The 20,723-nt window shown below is 35.4% G+C and overlaps 1 protein-coding gene across 2 annotated transcripts in view; it reads right to left on the reverse strand.

Moving 5' to 3' along the window:
* Positions 1-18,029: 18,029 nt before the first annotated feature.
* LOC125861832 (phospholipid-transporting ATPase 3-like) overlaps positions 18,030-20,723 on the reverse strand; it is a 34,417-nt gene continuing 31,723 nt past the window's right edge. For both annotated transcript variants that reach the window (XM_049541715.1, XM_049541724.1), the window contains exon 27: positions 18,030-18,598. In XM_049541715.1, the coding sequence (XP_049397672.1) occupies positions 18,298-18,598 (301 nt within the window). In that variant the 3' untranslated portion in view covers positions 18,030-18,297. The remainder of the gene's footprint in view (positions 18,599-20,723) is intronic.

Genomic DNA, 20,723 nt, shown 5'->3' on the forward strand with positions numbered 1-20,723 from the left:
GCGTACAAACCCCCCCCCCCCATTGATAGTTGACACTCGTGTCAAACCCTTTAATTTGTCATGTCTTCATTTTATAAAGTCTTTTGCTACGGTTAGTTTTAGCACTTTTGCGCTTAACCACTAATTTTCAAGAACCACTCCCTTGGGACTCGACCCCAACCCTATGTAGGGTTACTATACTATTGTACGATCGTAGACACTTGCATAGGAAGTTGTGTATTGATTACGCAAGGATCAACTATCCTGCCCAATAACTGGTAGAATGGATTGCACCACCTCTCTAGCCCCTATCTTCTTTTTGAGAAACGATACATAGAACACTGGATCCACTTTTGTATGGGCCATAGTATTTGGAGCTAAGCTTCAAATTTCTTCATAGAGCAATGAAGGACTGTATGTAAGGTTGAAGCTTGAGGTATACCATCTCACCAGGTTGAAACTCCCTTTGTGACCTATGTAGATTAGCATAGTACTTCATTTTTTCTTGAGCGTTCAATAAATTGTCCTTAAGAATTTGTTGCATATGTTGCCTCTTCATGATCAAATCTTCAGCAGCAAGCACCACAGTATCCATCATTGGTCCCACAGATAGTTGAAGAGGTGAGTACCCATACTGAGCTTCAAAAGGGGTGCATTGCAAGCTTGTGTGGTAGTTGGTGTTATACTACCACTCAACTAGGTACAACCACTACTTCCATTAATGAGGTTTATGACTAGTCATGCACCTTAAGTAATTTTCTATACACCGATTAATCCTCTCCGTTTGCCCATCTATTTGAGGATGATATGAAGAACTATATAAGAGTTGAGTGCCACTCAATTTGAAAAGAGCTTGCCAGAAATTACTCAAAAATATCCTATCTCGATCAGAGATAATGGAATCAGGTGCACCATAAAGAGTGTGTACTCTCTTCCAGAATTTAGTTGCTACTTGTAGAGCTGTGAAAGTGTGGGATAGAGCTATAAAATGAGCACCTTTAGTGAGCCTATCAACCACTACAAAAATAACATCCTTGCCTAAGGATTGAGGCAAACCTTCAATAAAATACAAACTTATGTGTCTCCATGACTGATCATGAATGGGCAAGGGTTGCAGCAAACCTGGATAGGGAACATTCTCATGCTCCTATGACAAACCTTACATTCAGATATAAATTGCACCACTATTTGTTTCATTGAAGGCCAATAGAATAATAGAGACAACCTTTTGAAAGTTCCAAGTTGGCATGAGTGCCACCCTAAGTTAAAAGAATGGAAGGTCTGGATCAACTGATGCCTAAGAGGTCCATTGGAGCCCACATAAATCTCCCATTTCCTTCTCAATACTCCTGAGTAGAATTGCCACAAGTTAGGACCATTAGTATCTACTGTCAACTGTGTAACCTCTTGGACCCAGAATAGAACTGCTACACTGATAGCATGGAACTGGCCTTCTTCACTGAAGTGGTTTTCCTCTTGTAGCTTAGATATTATATTAGCTTCCTCTGCTCCTTTCTTATACTGCACCTCATAATCTAACCCCAACAATTTGGTCAGGCCTCTTTGTTGCAATGTTGTAGTAACCTTCTGTTCAAGCAAATATTTGAGGCTATGGTGGTCAGTCTTGACCACAAAATACTTGTATTGAAGGTAATGTCTCCACTTGTCTACCACATTCAATAGAGCTAAATATTCTTTCTCGTGAATAGATTTATCTCTATGCTTCATAGCCCATACCTTACTAAAATAGGTTATTGCCCTTCCCCTTTGTAATAGCACAACTCTGATTCCTGAATGACATGCATCAGTCTCTACTACAAATTCTTCATCAAAACTTGGCAAGGCAAGCACTGGTGTGGTAGACACGGCCCTCTTAAGTGCCACAAAAGATTGATCAGCTTCCTCAGTCCACACAAAAGCATCCTGCTTCAACAAGTCGGATAGTGGTCTGCTTATGCTTCCATAATTAGCTACATACTTTCTATAATATCCTGTTAAGCCCAGAAATCCCCTCAAAGCTTTCACAGTTCTAGGGGTAGGCCATTCTTCCATAGCTTTCACCTTAGCAGGATCAGTTGACACCCCTTCTGCATTAAGTATAACATGTCCCAAGTACTCTACTTTAGATTGATCAAAAGAGTACTTGGACCTTTTTGCATACAATGAATGGAATAGTAAGGTATTGAACACCAACAGTAAATGCTCTACATGCTCAGACAATGATTTACTATAGATGAGGATATCATCAAAAAACACCAAATCAATCTTCCTGAGGTACAATTAAAAGATCCGATTCAATAGGGCCTGAAAGGTAGCGGGGGGAATTGGTAAGCCCAAAAGGAATAAACTTAAACTCATAATGCCCTATGTGAGTTCTGAATGTCATTTTGTACACATCTTCAGCTTTCATTCTGATTTGATGATAACTCGCCCTGAGATCAATTTTGGAAAAGACCACTGCTCCATGTTGCTCATCTAAAAGGTCATCACAATGGGAATTGGGTACTTATCCTTCATTGTGAGCTCATTCAACCCTCTTTAGTCTACACAAAACCACCATGTGCCATCCTTTTTCTCAACCAATAGAGTTGGTAAGGAAAAGGGAGATTGACTATGACTAATAATCTCATTATTAAGCATCTCTGAAACTTGCTTTTCTAATTCCTCCTTTTGGTAGTGATTGTATCTATAATGTCTTAGAATAACGGGTGAGGCTCTAGGTTTTAAGTTAATAGCATGGTCCAGTTGTCTCACTGGTGGTAAAGACTTTTGCTCAGTAATTACAGACTGGTACTTGTCCAGCACTTCTTGTATAGTGGCATCCACCTGCTCCTACTCATTGTAGGACTCTACTCCCAGCATGAATAAATGAGCCATCAGTGTTTGACCCTTCTTGATAAGCCTTCCCATGGCACTACCACTGATCATACTCAAACTACCCTCACCTGGAATAACATGTAAAATGGTTTTGTTTCCCTTTCTTCCAATTGTCACAAACTTTTTCTCATGATCGAACTTGATAGGATTATTCTTCTTAATCCAATCATTTCCTAACACTATATCACATCCTCCTAAGTTAATGATTCTCAGATCCTCCTTGAAGGTTTTTCCTTCCATTTTCCAACTAAAACCAGGGGAACTAGTATGACACATCACATAATTTCTATCAGTAACAGTGACCTTCATAGGAGGGCTATACTCAGCCACATAACCAGTGTCACCAACTGCTTGTTCATCTATGAAGTTGTGAGTGCTACCAGAATCGATCAACACCGCTAGTGTCCTATTCCTGACAGATCATTTAACCAATATAGCATTTAATCCTAGGCTACTACCAAATAATGCACTCAAACATATGGCTTCCATAACCTCCTGTTATATCTCTCCTTCAATGATAAGATATGATGGTTCAGGTACCTCTATTTCATCAGGCAGTATGCCCTTTTCTTCACCCCTAATGCAATTCAACTGCTTAACCTTACATTTGTGTCCTGGGTAGTACTTCTCTCCGCACCTGAAACATAACTTGTTGCTCTTACTATATTCATACACTTCTGGGGTTAACCTAAACGTGTTTGGTCGAGAGTTGTTCATAGTTCACTGGCAACAATAGGAATTGGATTACTTCCCATAGTATTCTTTGTGGAGTTAGACCCCTCACCTTATAGGAAGTTTTAGCCATCATCATGTTCTAATTTTGAGCAGCTTCTATTGCTTTCTTATGTAGCTTAACCTGCTCTATAGTTGCTCTTAATGCTACCGGTTTAAACATTTTAACCCCAAACTTAATTTTCTTCCTTCAAAGCCCCAATAAAACTTGACAGGAAATGAGCCTCATTCAAGGCTGGATTCCTTATTATCATCTGGGCTTTTAAGTCTTCAGACTTTCCAAGGAATTCATCTAGAGTTCCTATTTGAGATAGCTTATTAAATTCCTCAACTGTATTTTCAACGACTGTTTCCCCAAATTTCACACAGAGTTCCTCCTTAAATTCAACCCAAGTAACTACTCTCCTATCCAAAACTAGTGAATTATATCATGTCTCAGCAAGTCCAATCAAATAGAGTGCAGCTCCCTCTACCTTTTGATTATCAGAAGTTCTATATAAGTTAAAGTACTTTTCACACTTACGCAACCATACCTTAGGTTCGTTCCCTTCGAAGCTTGGTAGTTCCCATTTAGGAGGTGGAATTGGAAATCTAGCCCTAGCTTTATCTATGGGATTTGGTAGCAACCCATCTCTAACTAGAAAAGCACCTTCACGAGCTCTGACTGGTGCTCTTTCTAGAGTTGTCAAACGATCCAAAATAAGCTCCAAGGTTCCCCTGATTCCAGTTTGAGTTTCGTTGAGTTCTCTACAATTCGTACTGAGATCTCCCAAAATTTCATCATGACGCAGCAACTTATCATCTAGCAGCTTCATTCTGGTCCCTTCAGCCATTTTCACCTTCACAAATTGAGTGTAACCTTGCTCTGATACCAATTGTCAAAACCTAACCTCAATTCAACAATTATCGAACAAAACTTTAATAAAACAGTAGAAGTTTTTGGGACAATTTTCTATTAATCAACTGAACTGAAGGAATTACAGCTTAAAACAATGGAAAATGAATCTAAAGTTGGAAGTTTCCATAGATGAGTTCTTAATCTGCAGAAGAAGAATGAGTGGGATTAGGAAGGAAGAAGAAGAAAGGAGAGATTTGAGAGAAGAGATAAAAGGTGAGAAAGATACCAATTATTCGTTAATCCCCTCTTTCCTCTGCAGAGTTGGTTAAATCAATGTGACTTGTGCTGGTTTGCACTGATGATGTGGCTGCATCTCCACCCTCTAATCTCATTAATCTACATCTAATTTGGGTCGTTGCTTCTACCCGGTAGGTATAACTACTTATTGGAAGCCAAGGTCATGACACAAATATACTTGGGGAATTTTGGGTTATAGTTTGGGTGTGAGGCATTTTGTTTGTGGAGCTTCATCGGAGAAGATGAGTCGAGGCGGTGCGGTGAAGTTCCGATGTGGATCTGGTTCGTGGAGTGTTTAGTTGTTGTTTTTTGGTGGACAGTGAAGAAAGGAAAAATAGGGTTTATTTGGGTTTGGGTCATTTGGGTTTTTTTTTGTGTATTCGGGTTGATTTTCCGGTGAATTTTTAATTGTGGATAAAAATTGAATAAACTTTAAATAGGCCGTTGAGATCATGACACGTGTCCCTTCATTATTTCAAAGGATATATACATTCAAATACATAGACGATAAGGTTATCAGCATCCTAAAAATATAACAAAGAGTATTTAGAGACCATTTATGATAGTTTAGGGATATATTTATCCTTTTTTCCGTAAAAACTATATAAAAAGTACTATAAATTACAATAATCTATGACAATTCAAAATATTTTTAAAAATTATGATCAAATAAAACATCTTTTAATCATCCAAATAGTTTATTATAAACACACTGGAATAAAAAAATAATTTAAACCATATGATCAAATAAAATATCTTTTCACCATCCAAACAATCTAACAAATAATTGAAATGGAGGGGATCCGGTTTAACCCTCTTGTGACCAGAGCCACTGTATGACATCAGTGCTGATTAGATGGTAAAGGCCAACTCTTTAGAGCATCAAAAATTTTTAAAGGCACCAAAATTTATATATATTCCAACTCTCTTTTAATTTAAGCAATTTTTTTAGTTCATAGAAAAGAAATGTTTTTTATATTCAGTATATTTTAGTTTTAATATTCTATGTGGCACGCTTGAAAGTACAATAATTAAAAATATTTTGGCATATTAGAGAAAAAATATATTAGAATAAATTTATAAGGAAAAAATTACCTTAGCAACTCATATTAGTAGAGGCATTTTAGACAGTCAGTTCAGATTTCAGTTACATGTACCTAGATTATTGTTGTATGTTGATGTGTTAGACTATTTTAGTTTACTTCCACATTCAATATTTTCTCGTCTCATTATGTTAATCTTAGTGTTATGTCATACCATGAGGTTAGTTTGGGTTCATTTGTGGCTCTAAGTATTGTGTCACATCTAGGGAGAAGGATCGAAGCATGACATTTTTCGTCTACTCTAAGCTGTAAGAATCTCTCATTGGATCAACTTCACTTTATCTAAGAAATCTCTCAAAATATTTGTGCCTCAAGGCCTAACCTCAAAAATCATACCAATTGATTCTAGAAAATCCCCATTTACATGGAAATTTTACTGCAGGTTATAATAAAAAATCCACAACAAATACAATTTCCTGGGATTTTTCTTGCCAATGAAAATCAGTAGGAAATAACCTCGTGGGTAATTTTTACTTGCGGAATTATCAATCCGTGGGTATTTCTACGAGTCGTAGACCAGTCTCATAGAAAGGGGAATATAAATCTTTGAAACCAAGTCCCATCACCTCTTTTACGGTTCTCTAGTATGGTTCGTCAAGTGATCTACGAGTCATAGATAGGTCTTGTAGGTAGGTCCATGACTTCGTGAAATTTTAAGGCCAAAAGTTTAGTCATACGGTTAAGGTCTATGGACCATAGGAAGTACTATCGACCGTAGAAGGGCCCCGACAAAAGTTAAGTGATTTTATGGTCTGAATACTTAGTCTACAATTGACCAGTACAGTTCGTAGGTTGGAATTGTAGGTTGAGTCTGGTAGTTATTTTACGGGGATTTTGAGTCTTTTCTCTGATTGTCTTAAATCAAACTAAGTCATTTTGGCTTTCATCCTAAGACCTATATAAGTCTTTTAAGTCCTAAATTACCCACTCAATCCTCATTCTCCTAAATCCCAAAAACCTAACTAAATTCATCCTCTCAAAATTCTCTCAAAGACCAAGAAAGAAGAAAAAATTAGGGTTAATTTAAGTTCAATCCTCCATTATTTTTGGGCTTTAAGTAGCAAGGTATATGGGTATTCACCCATGGAGTCCATTCCTCCATGGGGTCCCCAAAGTTTTCAATTTTTCAATCTTAATTTCAATTGTGTAAGTTAGGGTTCCAATTCAATCTTTATGGGTTTCATTCAATTGTAATTGATTATTGTTAATAAAATCTTCTAATGCATGATTCAATGTTAGTACATGAAATTTTGTTGAAATTATGTTGACCCATGCCTGATTTATGATTTTCAACTATGAACCTACGATGAACTTATGAACCAGTGAACTATGAGTTTTGAAGAATTACGCATGTTTTGTAAAAATGATATTTATGATGATAGAGTGCTTTTAGATGAAAGTACCAATGTTGTTGTGAAAGGTTTTCGCACATACAAATATAATCATGACTTGTGAAAGGAATTCTCACATTTGGGTTCACATTGGTGAAAGGGTTTCTCATCCATGTTGAATTATGTTTAAGGAGCTATTCTATATTTTGGTCTTTAAGATGTGGATTTGTATTGATCATTGTCTTTCCTATGTTATATTTATGTTTGACTTTTATTTATTCAGTTGGGATTTAGACTTAGCACCGAAAGGATTTTGAGGTAGAGGCTTAAGTAGGGTAGTCTCTAGTAGCAACATCTAGTCCCTAACTACGTGCTCCTATAGGATTGTCTTAAATGACCTAGCTAGTGGATCCACTTTAGCAAACGATGATATGTATGGATTCTACCTTGGCAAGTAGATTCTCCTTCTTTCAGTACGAGGGATATACCGAATTCCATGACATAGCTCTCGTGGTCTCATTGTTGGTTAAAACTAATATCCCACAAAATGACTAGGTTTTTTCAAAGCTTTTCCTCTGTGTCTTATTTTATTATTTTGACCATATTCCATGATTTACATGTTATTGCTTCTTTCAGTCTTTTAATGTTCAAAGAATGATCATGCCTACATGTTTTAAGTCATTCATGCTATCATGACTATTTTATGCATATTTCCTTATACTTAGTGCATTCCATGTACCAATGCATACTTGTGCCAAAATTGTTTCACTAATGTAGGGTTTGGCGCTCCTACCTCTCATACTTGTGGCTAGATGGCTCCCTTGGCTTTGATGATTGGTGAGTCCTCATGTTACGAGGACCGAGATACTTTTATAGCTTTAAGTTATTTCGGTTTTCATACTTTGTATGTGATGTACGGGTTACATCCCAATCACTTTCCTTATGATGTATTAGATGACTTATTGAGACTTACGTTAGACTTTTGCTTTTTCAATTTCTTAAGAAATATGAAACGCTATCTTTTAATTTCTTTATTTCTACTATTTTGTATGATAAATGCTAAGTGGCTTGTGTAGGGCCTTTTGGGGTTCTATACGCCATGCTACACCTAGGGTATACTTTGGTTCCTAACAAACTTGGTATTAGATCACAAGATTTAGAAAGGTCCTAGGATGTCTCATAAGCCACGTCGAGTAGAGTCTTTTTCATGAGTGTGAAGCTCACCACATTTATGAATAAAAAGCTATGAGATGTTTAGGAAACTTGACTTCTTTCACCATTCTAAAGTTGTGCGATAGAGTATAACTATATATGTCTCTCTCCTAATCCTTATCCTATGCTTTTAAGGATATGGCCCCTTGAAGAGTATACGTTAGAAGGAATGTGGGTGGAAATGTGGAACATGAAGCTCCTGAAGAAGCTCCACAAGTTTTGGCTGCCCCTTTGGCCGAACAACTGACTAATGCAGAGTTTTTAGCTGCTTTTCAAGTGTTGGCTCAAGCCAATAGGGAGTCTATGGTCCCCGTGAACCCAAATATGGGTACGATGGCAACTAAAGTGAGAGAATTCACTAGGATGAATCCCTCGGAGTTTCATAGTTCCAATGTTGAGGAAGATCCTCAAGAGTTCATTGATGAACTGTATAAGGTTTTGATATAGGATTGACGCCCGTGTAAAAGGTGGAATTGACCGCTTATCAACTTAAGGATGTTTCTAAAGTTTGGTTCAACCAATGGAAGGAAGAGAGAGTGGTTGATGTGGGTCCTCTTGATAGGGAGAAGATTAAGGTTGGTTTTCTTAATAGGTTCTTTATCCTTGAGATAAGGGATTCAAAGGTACTTTAATTCATTAACCTACATCCAGGAAATATGAGTGTGAATGAGCATGTCTTTAAGTTCACACAATTATCTAGATAAGCTTGGCAAAGATGAGCAAGTTTGTTTCGGGAGTGTTTGAAATTGTGGTTAAGGAATGTCGTACCGCTATTCTCATTAAAGATATTGACATTTCTTGTCTAATGATTCATGCTCAACAAATTGAAGAGGAGAAACTTAAGAAAATACCTAGGGAGGCAAAGAGGGCAAAGACCGATGATGGTGACTTTTCACATTCAATGTCTGATGGACATGGTCGTTCTAAGTTCCAACAAAGGCTATCCGGTCAAGGTTCCTCCAATACTCTGGATCCTAAGTTCAACAAAGAAAGGGTTTCTAACCCTATGCCTAAAGGAGGAAATGGTGGTGGAAATGAATCTTCGGTTCCCGCATGCCAAAAGTGTGGCAAGAGTCATTGTGGAAAATGCTCGATGGGCATATTTAGTTGTTTTGGCTGTGGCAAGAGTGGTCAGTACTTGAGAGAATGTCAACCTAGACTTGACAAGGGAAAGGATGGTAGCCAAGCTCCACCTAGTGGTTCGGGTTCAAGTGCTCCTAAGCAAAACTAATTTTATGCACTTCAAACTCGTCATGAGCAAAAGGGTTCTCCCAATGTTGTTACCAGTATATTGAAAGTTTTTCATCTGATGTTTATGCTTTGCTAGATCCCGGTGCTATCTTGTCTCTTGTGACGCCCTATGCGGCTATAAGGTTTGACATTTCTCTGGATGTGTTGATGTGTTGTTAGACCTTTTTTCTTTCTCTACTCCTATTGGTGAATTTATTGTGGCTAAGAGAGTCGATAGAAGTTGACCCGTCTCCTTATCCCATAAAGTCACTCATGTTGATCTTGTAGAGCTTGATATATTAGATTTTGATGTTATTCTTAATATGGATTGTCTCCATTCTTTTTATGCTTTTGTTGATTGTAGAACCCAAGTGGTCAAGTTTTAGTTTCCAAATGAGCCCGTCCTAGAGTGGAAAGGAGGAAATTATATGTCGAAGGGTCGGTTTGTTTCTTGTCTTAAAGCCAGAAAAATGATTTCTAAGGGTTGCATGTATCACCTCATTTTTGTTATGGATAGAGATTCTCAAAATGATACTCTAGAGTCTGTCCCCGTTGTGAATGAATTTCTGAAAGTGTTTCTTTATGATTTGCCCGATGTTCCTCCCAAAAGGGAAATATACTTTGGTAGTAACCTTCTTCCAGGTACGCAACCTATCTCTATTCCTCCATACCGTATGGCTTCGACGGAACTTAAGGAATTAAAGGAGAAATTGAAAGATTTATTGGATAAGGATTTCATCCGATCGAGTTTCTCTCCATGGAGTGCTTCAGTTTTGTTTATTCATAAAAATGATGGTTCATTTCGCATGTGTATTGACTATTGACAATTGAACAAGGTCACCATTAAGAATAAGTATCCTATTCCAAGGATAGATGATTTTTTTTATTATCCAAGGAGCAAGTTACTTCTCTAAGATTGACCTCCGGTTGGGTTACCACCAATTGAGTGTGAAGGAAGATGACATTCCAAAGATGGTTTTTCGAACACGGTATGGTCATTATGAGATATTGATAATGTCATTTGGTTTGACTAATGCTCCGTCCACATTTATGGACTTGATGAATAGAGTATTTAGGCAATATCTAGACATATTTGTGATTGTGTTTATTGCTGACATCTTGATTTGCTCAAAGGAGTAAGGATGAGCATGTCGATCATTTGAGGATTGTGTTGCAAGTCCTCAAGGACCAAAACCTCTTTGCAAAGTTTAGTAAGTGTGAGTTTTTGTTGAGATTCATGGGCTTTATTGGTCATATTGTTTTTGATAAGGATATTGTGAGGGATCCTAAGAAGACAGATGTGGTTAAGAGTTGGCGTAGACCTCTATCCCCTTCGGATATTAGAAGCTTTTTGGATCTGGTTGGTTATTATAGAAGGTTTGTGAAAGGACATTCTTTAATTGCCTCTCCATTAACGGCATTGACCCAAAATAAAGTTAAGTTCTTATGGTCAGAAGCGTATGAGAAGAGTTCCCAAGAATTGAAAGATAGACTTACCTTCGCTCCCGTGTTGACTTTAATTACCAAAAGGATCTAATGAGTTTGTTGTTTATTATGATTCTTCAAGGATAGGATTAGGGTGTGTTCTTATGCAAAATGAGAAGGTCATTACTTATGCTTCAAGGCAACTTAAAATTCATGAAAAGAACTATCCTACCCATGCTTTGGAACTAATGGTGGTCGTGTTTGCCTTAAAGATCTGGAGGCAGTACTTATATGGTGTCTTTGTTGATGTCTTTACCGACCACAAGAGTTTACAATATTTGTTCAATCAAAAGGGTCTAAATATTTGGTAAAGGAGGTGACTTGAATTGCTATAAGATTACGACAAAAGTGTCATCTACCACCCCGGCAAGACGAATGTGGTGGCGGATTCTCTTAGTCGGCTATAAATGGGTAGTGTTTCTCATGTTGAGGATGATAAGAAGGAGTTGGTTCGTTATGTTCATAGATTGACCCGATTGGGTGTTAGATTGGTTGATTCTAATGAAGGTGTTGTTATGGTTCATAATGGTTTTGAATCGTCTTTTGAGTCGGGTGTGAAAGCCAAGCAAGGTCTTGATCCGATTTTGGTTGAGTCCTTCTCGCATTCAGAGGACTTCAGTTATGATTTAGCATATTTTATTCACTTCAGTTGTGTTAGCTTTCAGGTAGATAGCTTTCCCAGTAGATTTATCTATCTCAATTATTTTAGAGCCTTAATTCGACACAGTTATGAGTCATAGACATTGATAGTCTCAGTTCTATTTCAAGATTTTTCTCGGATGTTTTAATGTTCTTCATTTATAAAAGATCGGTTCATTATTCAGTAGCTTAGCACATTACTATAAATCTCAGCTACTGCATTAGTCAATGTTTAATATTATAGCATTACAGGCCAAGGGTTCGTTTGGACCAGAAATGATTTCGAGTGTCGGTCATGTCCAAGATGTAGACTCGGAACGTGACAATTTTAGTTGTGGATAAATTAGCTAGGCTACCTTACTCTGGCTATCAAAAATACACTTTTCCAAAAAAAAAAAAAGGCTTGTAGGATCATCTTAGACCAGGAAGAGTTGAGCTCAACATCATCCCTAATGAAGTAGAGAGAAGTATCCTTTTTTGGTTTCACCTAGATCTGAACAAAAAATGTAGTAAGTTCTAATATATGAAACTTATGAACCCCAAAAATTGAAAGAAAGAGCAAGATGTACCAAGAAAGAAATTGAATTTAGACGAAAACATTCTCTTTCTTCGATTCCTTGGGATGAGAAACCCCAACCACCTGAAACCTAACAATGGAGGAGTGAGAAGAACTTTGAAAGAGAAGGGATATAAACCTATTTACTATGAAGTAGATAAGCATATGTCATCGTGGATTCGATGAGGCTCCAACTTAAAGATCACCCAAGGAGAAGGACTGCTAGGCGGCGATTTCGGTTACAAACCTCCGGCAACATGTTCAGGCATTGGCGAGAATTAAATTGAAGATTGTCGGACCTCGGATATACGATGACACATAAAAAAGAGTTCTATTTTTTTCTTGGTTGGGTCTAATTTTTTGGACCTGGCCTTTATCTGCTTGTCTTTCTTTTTTAATCTTCAGTCTTGGGCCATTGACCCTAGGGCTTCTTATTGGAAAAATCATGCGTATAATTATACTTAACAATTTGGCTTATTGGATATCGTATTTTAAAGGGAAATGGGTTCGAAATATATTTGAACTTTGACCGAAATTGTTGTAACTATCCCAAAATTTGGGCAGGACCTATTACCCCCCCTACATTATTTAATAGTGTATTTTAAAGATATATAGGTGCCCACATGGACATCATAAATATTGCATCATTATAAATAGTAATTTGTCTAGCTGGGCACTTATATATCTTTGAAATACACTATTAAATAGTGCAGGGGTAATAGATCATGCCCAAAGTTTGGGATTGTTACAGCAATTTCGGTCAAAGCTCGGATATATTTCAGACTTTTTTCCCTTTATATGCTAATCCGCGAGCCCAACCAATAACTTATTAGTTGGTTTGATATTGATTAGTAATTAACTGACGGTGTATTGACTCCATCATTTCATGCTCCCTTATTTCACTTTCTCTCACCAATATATTAATCTCCCATCAAGCAAAATAATTTTTCTAGCCCTACTTATGCTTATAATACTGTAAATGCAAATCGCAGTGAGACACATATGAAAGTCTAAATTTTGAGGGTGCATGCACATAAACATTTAATTAACATATATACTTACGATAAAAATGTAACTATGATAACTCTTAGCGCGTTAACGATTTACCCAATACAAAAATTGAGCGATCTGTCCCGCATCATAAACTATTAACTATAAAATTTTAATCAGTTAACTAATCATTAATTCAATAAGACAATTTTGTGATTGATTTATTGATTACGGTTCAATTTTAAACCATTGGACTTCTTTAGTTATATTGATTTACTAATGATTATAAAAAGGGTCCCTGGACCGCAATTTAATTTAAAAAATTAGAAGAGATTGTTGAATTTCTTTAACATAACACAATCTTCTAGATATAATATTCTTGCATTTGTTTTTATACCCTCATTATTAGGATTCCTTATTCGTCTACTACTCTGAAAAGTAGGTGTTTCAATCTTCTATATAACTTATTTTTATTGTGTTTAGCAAGTTTTGGTGTTAATAATACTACTTTCTATGTGCTTGAGGTTAACTCACTTGAAATCACTCTTTGTTGTAGGCAGTAAATTAAATTCCATCATATACGTGCTCACTCTTTTAAAATTGAAAATATATTTAAATATACTTAAACGTGAGTAAAATAGCATTGTACTTTATCAAATAAATCGTTAAATCTCTCTGTAACTGTTTTTCTATATAATAATATTTTATAATATAACATTCAAGTTTTCTTTTCGAAATCTTTTTTCATTGTTGTTATCAGGGGCGGACCCACGTGGTATCCAAGGTTTCACCCGAACCCCTTTGGCAAAAAATTACACAGTATATATAAGGTAAATTTTCTGTATTTTTATAGATATATATATTTTGAACCCCCTCAATAACAAAGAGAAATTGATGGTGCAGTGGCAAGTATCCCAAAAATTATGTTGTACATCACTGGTTTGAATCCCAGTGAAAGCGTTTCATTTTTATCTTATTCAGTTTTAGTTTTTTTTTTTAATTTTCAGTTCTGTTTTTCAAATTTTTTTTAGTTTTTTTTTTTTACTTTAAAAAATATGCTAAAAGTTTGGTTTTAAACCCAAAAGAATTCAAAGTTTCCATTTCTAAAGGCATATTTACACGTTTATACTTTTATTTTTCGAACCCCCTGAACAAAAATTCTGAGTCCACCACTGGTTGTTATATATGATCTATAGAACAACATGTCGTTCTAATAGTTATGACATGTCGTTGTACCAGATAAATAGCGTCGTTATAAAGTAATTTGATTTGTATAATAAATGTAGATTGAGTTGTATTAAATAGGAATACATGGATCATTGGAACATAGGATTCCATGGATTATGGAATGTTATTGCACACATTCTTTTTATATTATTCCATTTGTAAAAACAAATACTTAAGTCCTAATGCCATGGTTTATCCAGCACAAATAACCCCAACAAAAACACTAATAAAAAAAAATTGTGTCGGAGAATCAAATTCTTTTAATGGCTTCAATTTCAAGTTTAAAGGCATAGCTCCATTTGGAATTAGGTTAATTTACCTACATCATATATTTATGACAAATTATATTAAGTAATTGTCATGATCAAGTGATTAAATTAACCAAAAATAAGTGATAGACATTTTGTGCAAATACATATTATATATGCATTTATTAATTTGATGTAAAATCAGTGTAGGAGAGTCATTCTATGGTCAAGAGCGAATCTAATGTGTAAAAGATGGTTTAATCCAATTACTCGTATATTATTTGGGCTCACATTTTGTATTTATATATTTAAAATTAATTATAAAATATAAATAATACATTTTGAACTTGATAAAATTTTAGTGATTGTGATAGAATATCATATATCATACTCTAACATAAAAATTCAAATTTTGAATTTGCTTTTATTATATATGCTAGCAAATTATCATATACTAAGAAATCTTAATTCTCTTTTGGTGATTCGTACATGACAACTTTTAGCACTATCTAACAACTAATTAAATAAAATTCGAGGGTTTTAAAAGTAAGAATAAGCGAACATGTGATATAAAGGTGGTCTTTAGACCCAAGATTCTATGCCTTTTGAACCAATTATTATATATTCAATAGTGAGGAATAAAATTATGGAACTTTTATGTCTAATCACCCTCTTTAACAAGAATTTTGACCTAATTTATGAAAATAATTATTAAAAAATATAAATAATTGATATTGGATAACATAATCAAATAAGTAATGATATAATCTCATAAATAAATGTACAAAATTTAAATTTTGAATACACCTCAGTTCTTCCTCTCGTAGTCACTTGCAATGCGCCCTTTTCTATTTTGTTTTTTTTATTTCAACTAATCTTGAACATAAATGAGCAGCACGAATGAACTTATATATAGTGCCTGTTTTGTTTTAGTATCTTATCTCTACTTCTTGAGTATAACACTATGCCTATTAATATACTTTTGGTATAATATATAAAATATAATATATCCTTTAATTGGGTATTAGATCACATATGTATTCTGCAATTTCGTGTATGTATAAGTAGACACTTAAACTTATAGAAAGTTGAACAAGTAAACACATGAGTCTTACGTGGCATATTAGACGTAGGATGCCACATAGGATGCTTCATAAAATGTGAATTGTCACATAGGACATCAAGTAGGACATGCGTGTCTATTTGTTCAACTCCATAAAATTTTAAGTGTCTACTTATATATACCCAAAATTAGAGGGCGTAGATGTCAGATGAGACCGCGTTTACGGCCCCATGTATATGTACTATACAAAGGTTGATATTTAAAGTGGCATGAGTAGAGAGAAGCTAACTTATTTAAGCTGAAATTGGAAAAGTCACAAGCACCAATAGGCCCGGTCAAAGGTTGAACATCAGTAGGATTCAATAGGGTGTGTGGAAAATATTTTCCATTTTTTTCATATTTTGTTGGCTTAAATGTTTTAGAAAATGTTTTTCATATCAATTCATTTTTGTCAAATTTAAGGAAAATGACATCCCTTAAAATATATATAGAGTGTGTATGGAAAATATTTTCCATTTTTTTCATGTTTCATTTGCTTAAATGCTTTGGAAAATGTGATATATAGGGTGTGTGTGGAAAATATTTTCCATTTTTTCATGTTTTGTTGGCTTAAATGCTTTGGAAAATGTTTTTTATATCAACTCATTTTTGTCAAATTTAAGGAAAATGACTTCCCTTAAAATATTAATGAAAATATTTTCCAAAACTCTACTTCATCCTTCAATATTTTTTACCCTATCCCGTATGTCGTACGCAATCCTTGTCATCCCAAAAATAAATAAATTTTAAAATTTTCTTATTTTTTAAATTTCAAATATATTTTTACCCCTACTCCCAAACTAACCCCCAGCCACCCCCAGCCACCCCCACCAAGCCCACATGTCACCCCCCACCCAGGCTAATCAGTCAAAAAAAAATTAAAAAATATTTCAAGTTTTAAAAAATTTTCATTTTTTACGCCACCCCTTCCCCCGCCACCCCCGCCCAAGCCACTCCATTAAAATTTTATTTTAAAAAAGGTTGTTTTTGAAAAATATTTCAAATCTAAAAAAAATAAAAAAATTTATGCCACCCCCCCCCCCTCCGCGACACCCCACCCAGGTCACCCCGTCTAAAAAAAATTATTTTTGAAAAATATTCATTTTTTATGCCACCCGTACCCCCACCCCATCCTTCCAGTCGCCACCCCGTCAAAATGATTTTGTTTTTGAAAAATATTTTTCTGGGTTAGATATCAAGGTCGGATTTTGAAACGATAATCGGGGTCTTGTCCTAGTTCGGATGTCAGGGTTAGGTCCTAGATCAATTATCGGGGTTGATTTTCGGATCAGAAATTATTTTCCTAAAGAGTATTTTCTAGTCTCACGCTGGAAAATATTTTTCATACACCAACCAGACATTAAAAAATATTTTCTACTTACCAAACATGAGAAAATAAGTTAGAAATCTACTTGTTTTCCAAGAAAACATTTTTCTTCCTTCCAAACACACCCATAGTCTTAATCTAGCAATGTGGTTCAGAACATGCCATTGTTGATCGATGAAATTTTTGTTTTAATTACGAGAAGCGATTTCAAGGTATCAACCCTTCCACTACGGTTGATATATGATAACAACTTCCAAATCCTATAAGGAATACTTTAAACAATAGACCTATTTTTACATCCATCAAATTACACTACTTGCTTGACCTATTCTATATAAACCATATAGGTGAAGCTAATGTAAGTCATAGCTATTGATATTGACATATTTGAGTATTTTGTAATAGATAGTGATATCACAAAATGATTAAGCTATAATAATTACCAAACAATGGATGTGGTTATTAGTAATATAAAGTTCGTTTAGAAACTATTTTCAAAAACCAATTACCAAACGCATTCAAGAGTTCGTCTGTCCATTCTATTTATTGATTTCATACTCATGTTCTTACCTAACACGTCGAGCAAGAATGAAGGACCTGAAATTTAAACACTATTACAAACCCTGTAACTTTGGCTTAGACCATGTATGTGTTCAAGAAATTACTAACCGTGCAAACAATAGGTTTCAAACCAAGTAAATTAGCCGGGATGTGGTAGAATTTTGAGTCCAAATCCATATAGAGTTCAAATCCTATATTCACCTCTGACCAAAGGCACATAGGGAGGGGGGGGGGGGGGATTATCCAAACACAACCATTGTATTACTACTACAACAAGAGTAATATATTAAGCATGTTTCTTAGGAATATTCAAGCTATCAATAAATAGATTTCAGTTACTTCCACTTCCAGATAGTGTACATATTTTCTTAAACTGATTTTACTACAAGCTCACTAAACCTAATTGTGACTATATTCCAAAAAATCACAAGGGCGAGTAAGGTGTGTGAAAGAATAAAACTAGATGACAAGATATTACACATCTAATTCTACTATAAGCTAAATTGTCTTGGGTCAAAAAAGTACATTAATGTTCAGGGAGGAAAATTTGTACTATCTGGAAGTTAGTTTTCTCGAGGTAGCTTTGACTGTGGTTTCATACTTGCTCTCCGAGCTACATCCCATGCCTTTTGGGGGATCGAGACACCAGCCTGAGATGCAAAAAATGACTCGTACCCAGGTGAATCAAAGGCAAAACCAGTATGTTTTGATTTCTGTCCGGGAAGTTGTCTAATTGCGTAACTCCTTGCTTCTTCAGGTGTAAGATCATTTCCAATCTCTAGTAACCCCATCCTACTGTCAATATCATGCCTATGAATTTCCTGAACGATCTGATAATCATAAGGGAAAAACCATCTTTGAACCCTGGAAAAAGCAACTAGTAATGTTAGGCAAAAGCAAGACTATCAATTTTCAATTGTTTTATAAAACAAAAAATTAACATATTAAAAGCAAGAGCATATAAGGGATTTGGAAGGGGGGGAATGTAAATATGACAGTCATTTTTGGTCGTACCAAGCTTCCAGTGGAATCAACATTTTCTGTGCCAATTCCTAATTCAAAGAATAAAGCAGATCCTAATGATTGGAATTATAATGACTGTGAATGAGATGACATAGCAAAACTGCATCCATGCGAACAATGTAATTCATCCCCCCTTCATAGGATTAAACCACCACGCTTAGCAGGATAGATTGACAGACTAATTCTTGGGGCATAGCAAGGTATTCTAGAAGTATGCTACATCTTAAGAATTTCTTTTTTTTGAGAAAGTTAACTGTACATCTTAAGAATTTCTGTTTGGTTCATTTCATAGGATGAAACACTAGGTCTGCTTACTAGTGATGACTTGAATTTTATATTGTATGTTTTATGTATATTTCCTATGTTTGAATGGGTAGTTCGATGATCTGTTTGTGGAAGTAGCTAAAGTAATGGATTATTGTGATATAGGTACAATTCAAGGGTCAAATGGAGCTAAAGGAGCTATTTAGGGCCAAGACATGGAGCAAGAAACAATTGAGTGGAATTGAAATTACAAGAACTAGATGCAATAGATAATGCGAATTAAGGCAAGAGATGTTAGAAGTTAGAGTTGGGGGAAACAATTTGTACAAAGTAACACATAACCTTACTTCGCAGAGTTGTTCATGATCTATATGAACTTTGGACATGCTTTATGGACCAATACTTTAATTCTTGAAATCTAGTTCCAGTGGTCCGATCAATTAGTAATTCAGCCTTGCCTATGCAAAATTTATGTTCATTCTATCAAAGTTGCGCTGCACGGAATACAACCAGGGAACTGAAGCATGAACTCCAGAGTAGCCTGGAATCATCAAGTTAGTGCAATACACTGGGCTTGGCACTTTGACACAGTCCTTCCATATTTTCTCATACTTAGGCATAGATTATTTTTTTATTTTTTTAAAAAAATTGGTAATTCGTATTCCTCAGCATGAAGGGCTATGCTGGCCACCTCCAAATAGAAAATCAACAATGAGCCTAGGAAACTCAAAGTCTCAAACTAATTACAAGGATCCTAGGAAATCTACCAATTGAATTACATCATCTATATTTCCTTCTTTACACCAATAATGGAAGTTTCTATCAGACTTTTTGGAGGTTCTAAGGATTCTATAACATATAGGAGAAGATCAACAGAATTACAAAGATTTTTTTCTTTTCCTTCTTTTCTAATTGTGATGTTTTCTTCAGATAATCTTGTGATTTTGTTGTGGTCATGCTTGGTGAACTCTTAATTATAGAGTTATGGTGAACTTGTCATGAATAATATGCATCCTATTGTTAGTGAGGTTACTGATATCGTTTGGCAGCTCTGCCCTAGTATGAAAGGTATAACATAGACAAATCCCACAAACCTGCAGACCTACTAACATGCTGGATCTATTCTGGAAGTTAGATTGTGCAGAAAAAGTGATGGAAGATGGTTTCAGCTTGCATCTGGAGGAATATATGGAAGGAGGGGAACATAAGCAGAGGTGGATCCAGGATTTGAACCCATAGGGTTCAACCTTTAAGGTTCTTCACATTTACCCGTTATGATTTTAAAGTTATGGGTTCGTATCTACAATTTGTTTATAAGTTTATTGAATTTTTACACATAAATTTATGCTTTGATTCAAGTTACCGAGTTCAGATGAACCTGGTACCACAACAGTGGATCTGCCCCTAAACACAAGGTTGTTTTGAAGGATGTAGCAAATCTCATCCAGAAAATTAAGTTGAAATTGTCTACTTTTGTTTCATTTTTTATGTAAACAATTATTAGATGATGTGGTTTCACTGTTAAGACACCATAGAGGTCTAAGACGAACAAGAACATTTTTTGCTTTTTGAAATATAAACATGGCTAACAGCACACCCTTTGTGCTCTCACTTACTATAAGATTGTTACCTTTCTCAAAAAAAAAAAAAAAAAAAGCATTACTCTAGTAGTTAATTGGCAAGTCTTTGAGGGAGTGATATC

This window comes from Solanum stenotomum, chromosome 1 (genome assembly GCF_019186545.1).
Source record: "Solanum stenotomum isolate F172 chromosome 1, ASM1918654v1, whole genome shotgun sequence".
Lineage (NCBI taxonomy): Eukaryota > Viridiplantae > Streptophyta > Magnoliopsida > Solanales > Solanaceae > Solanum > Solanum stenotomum.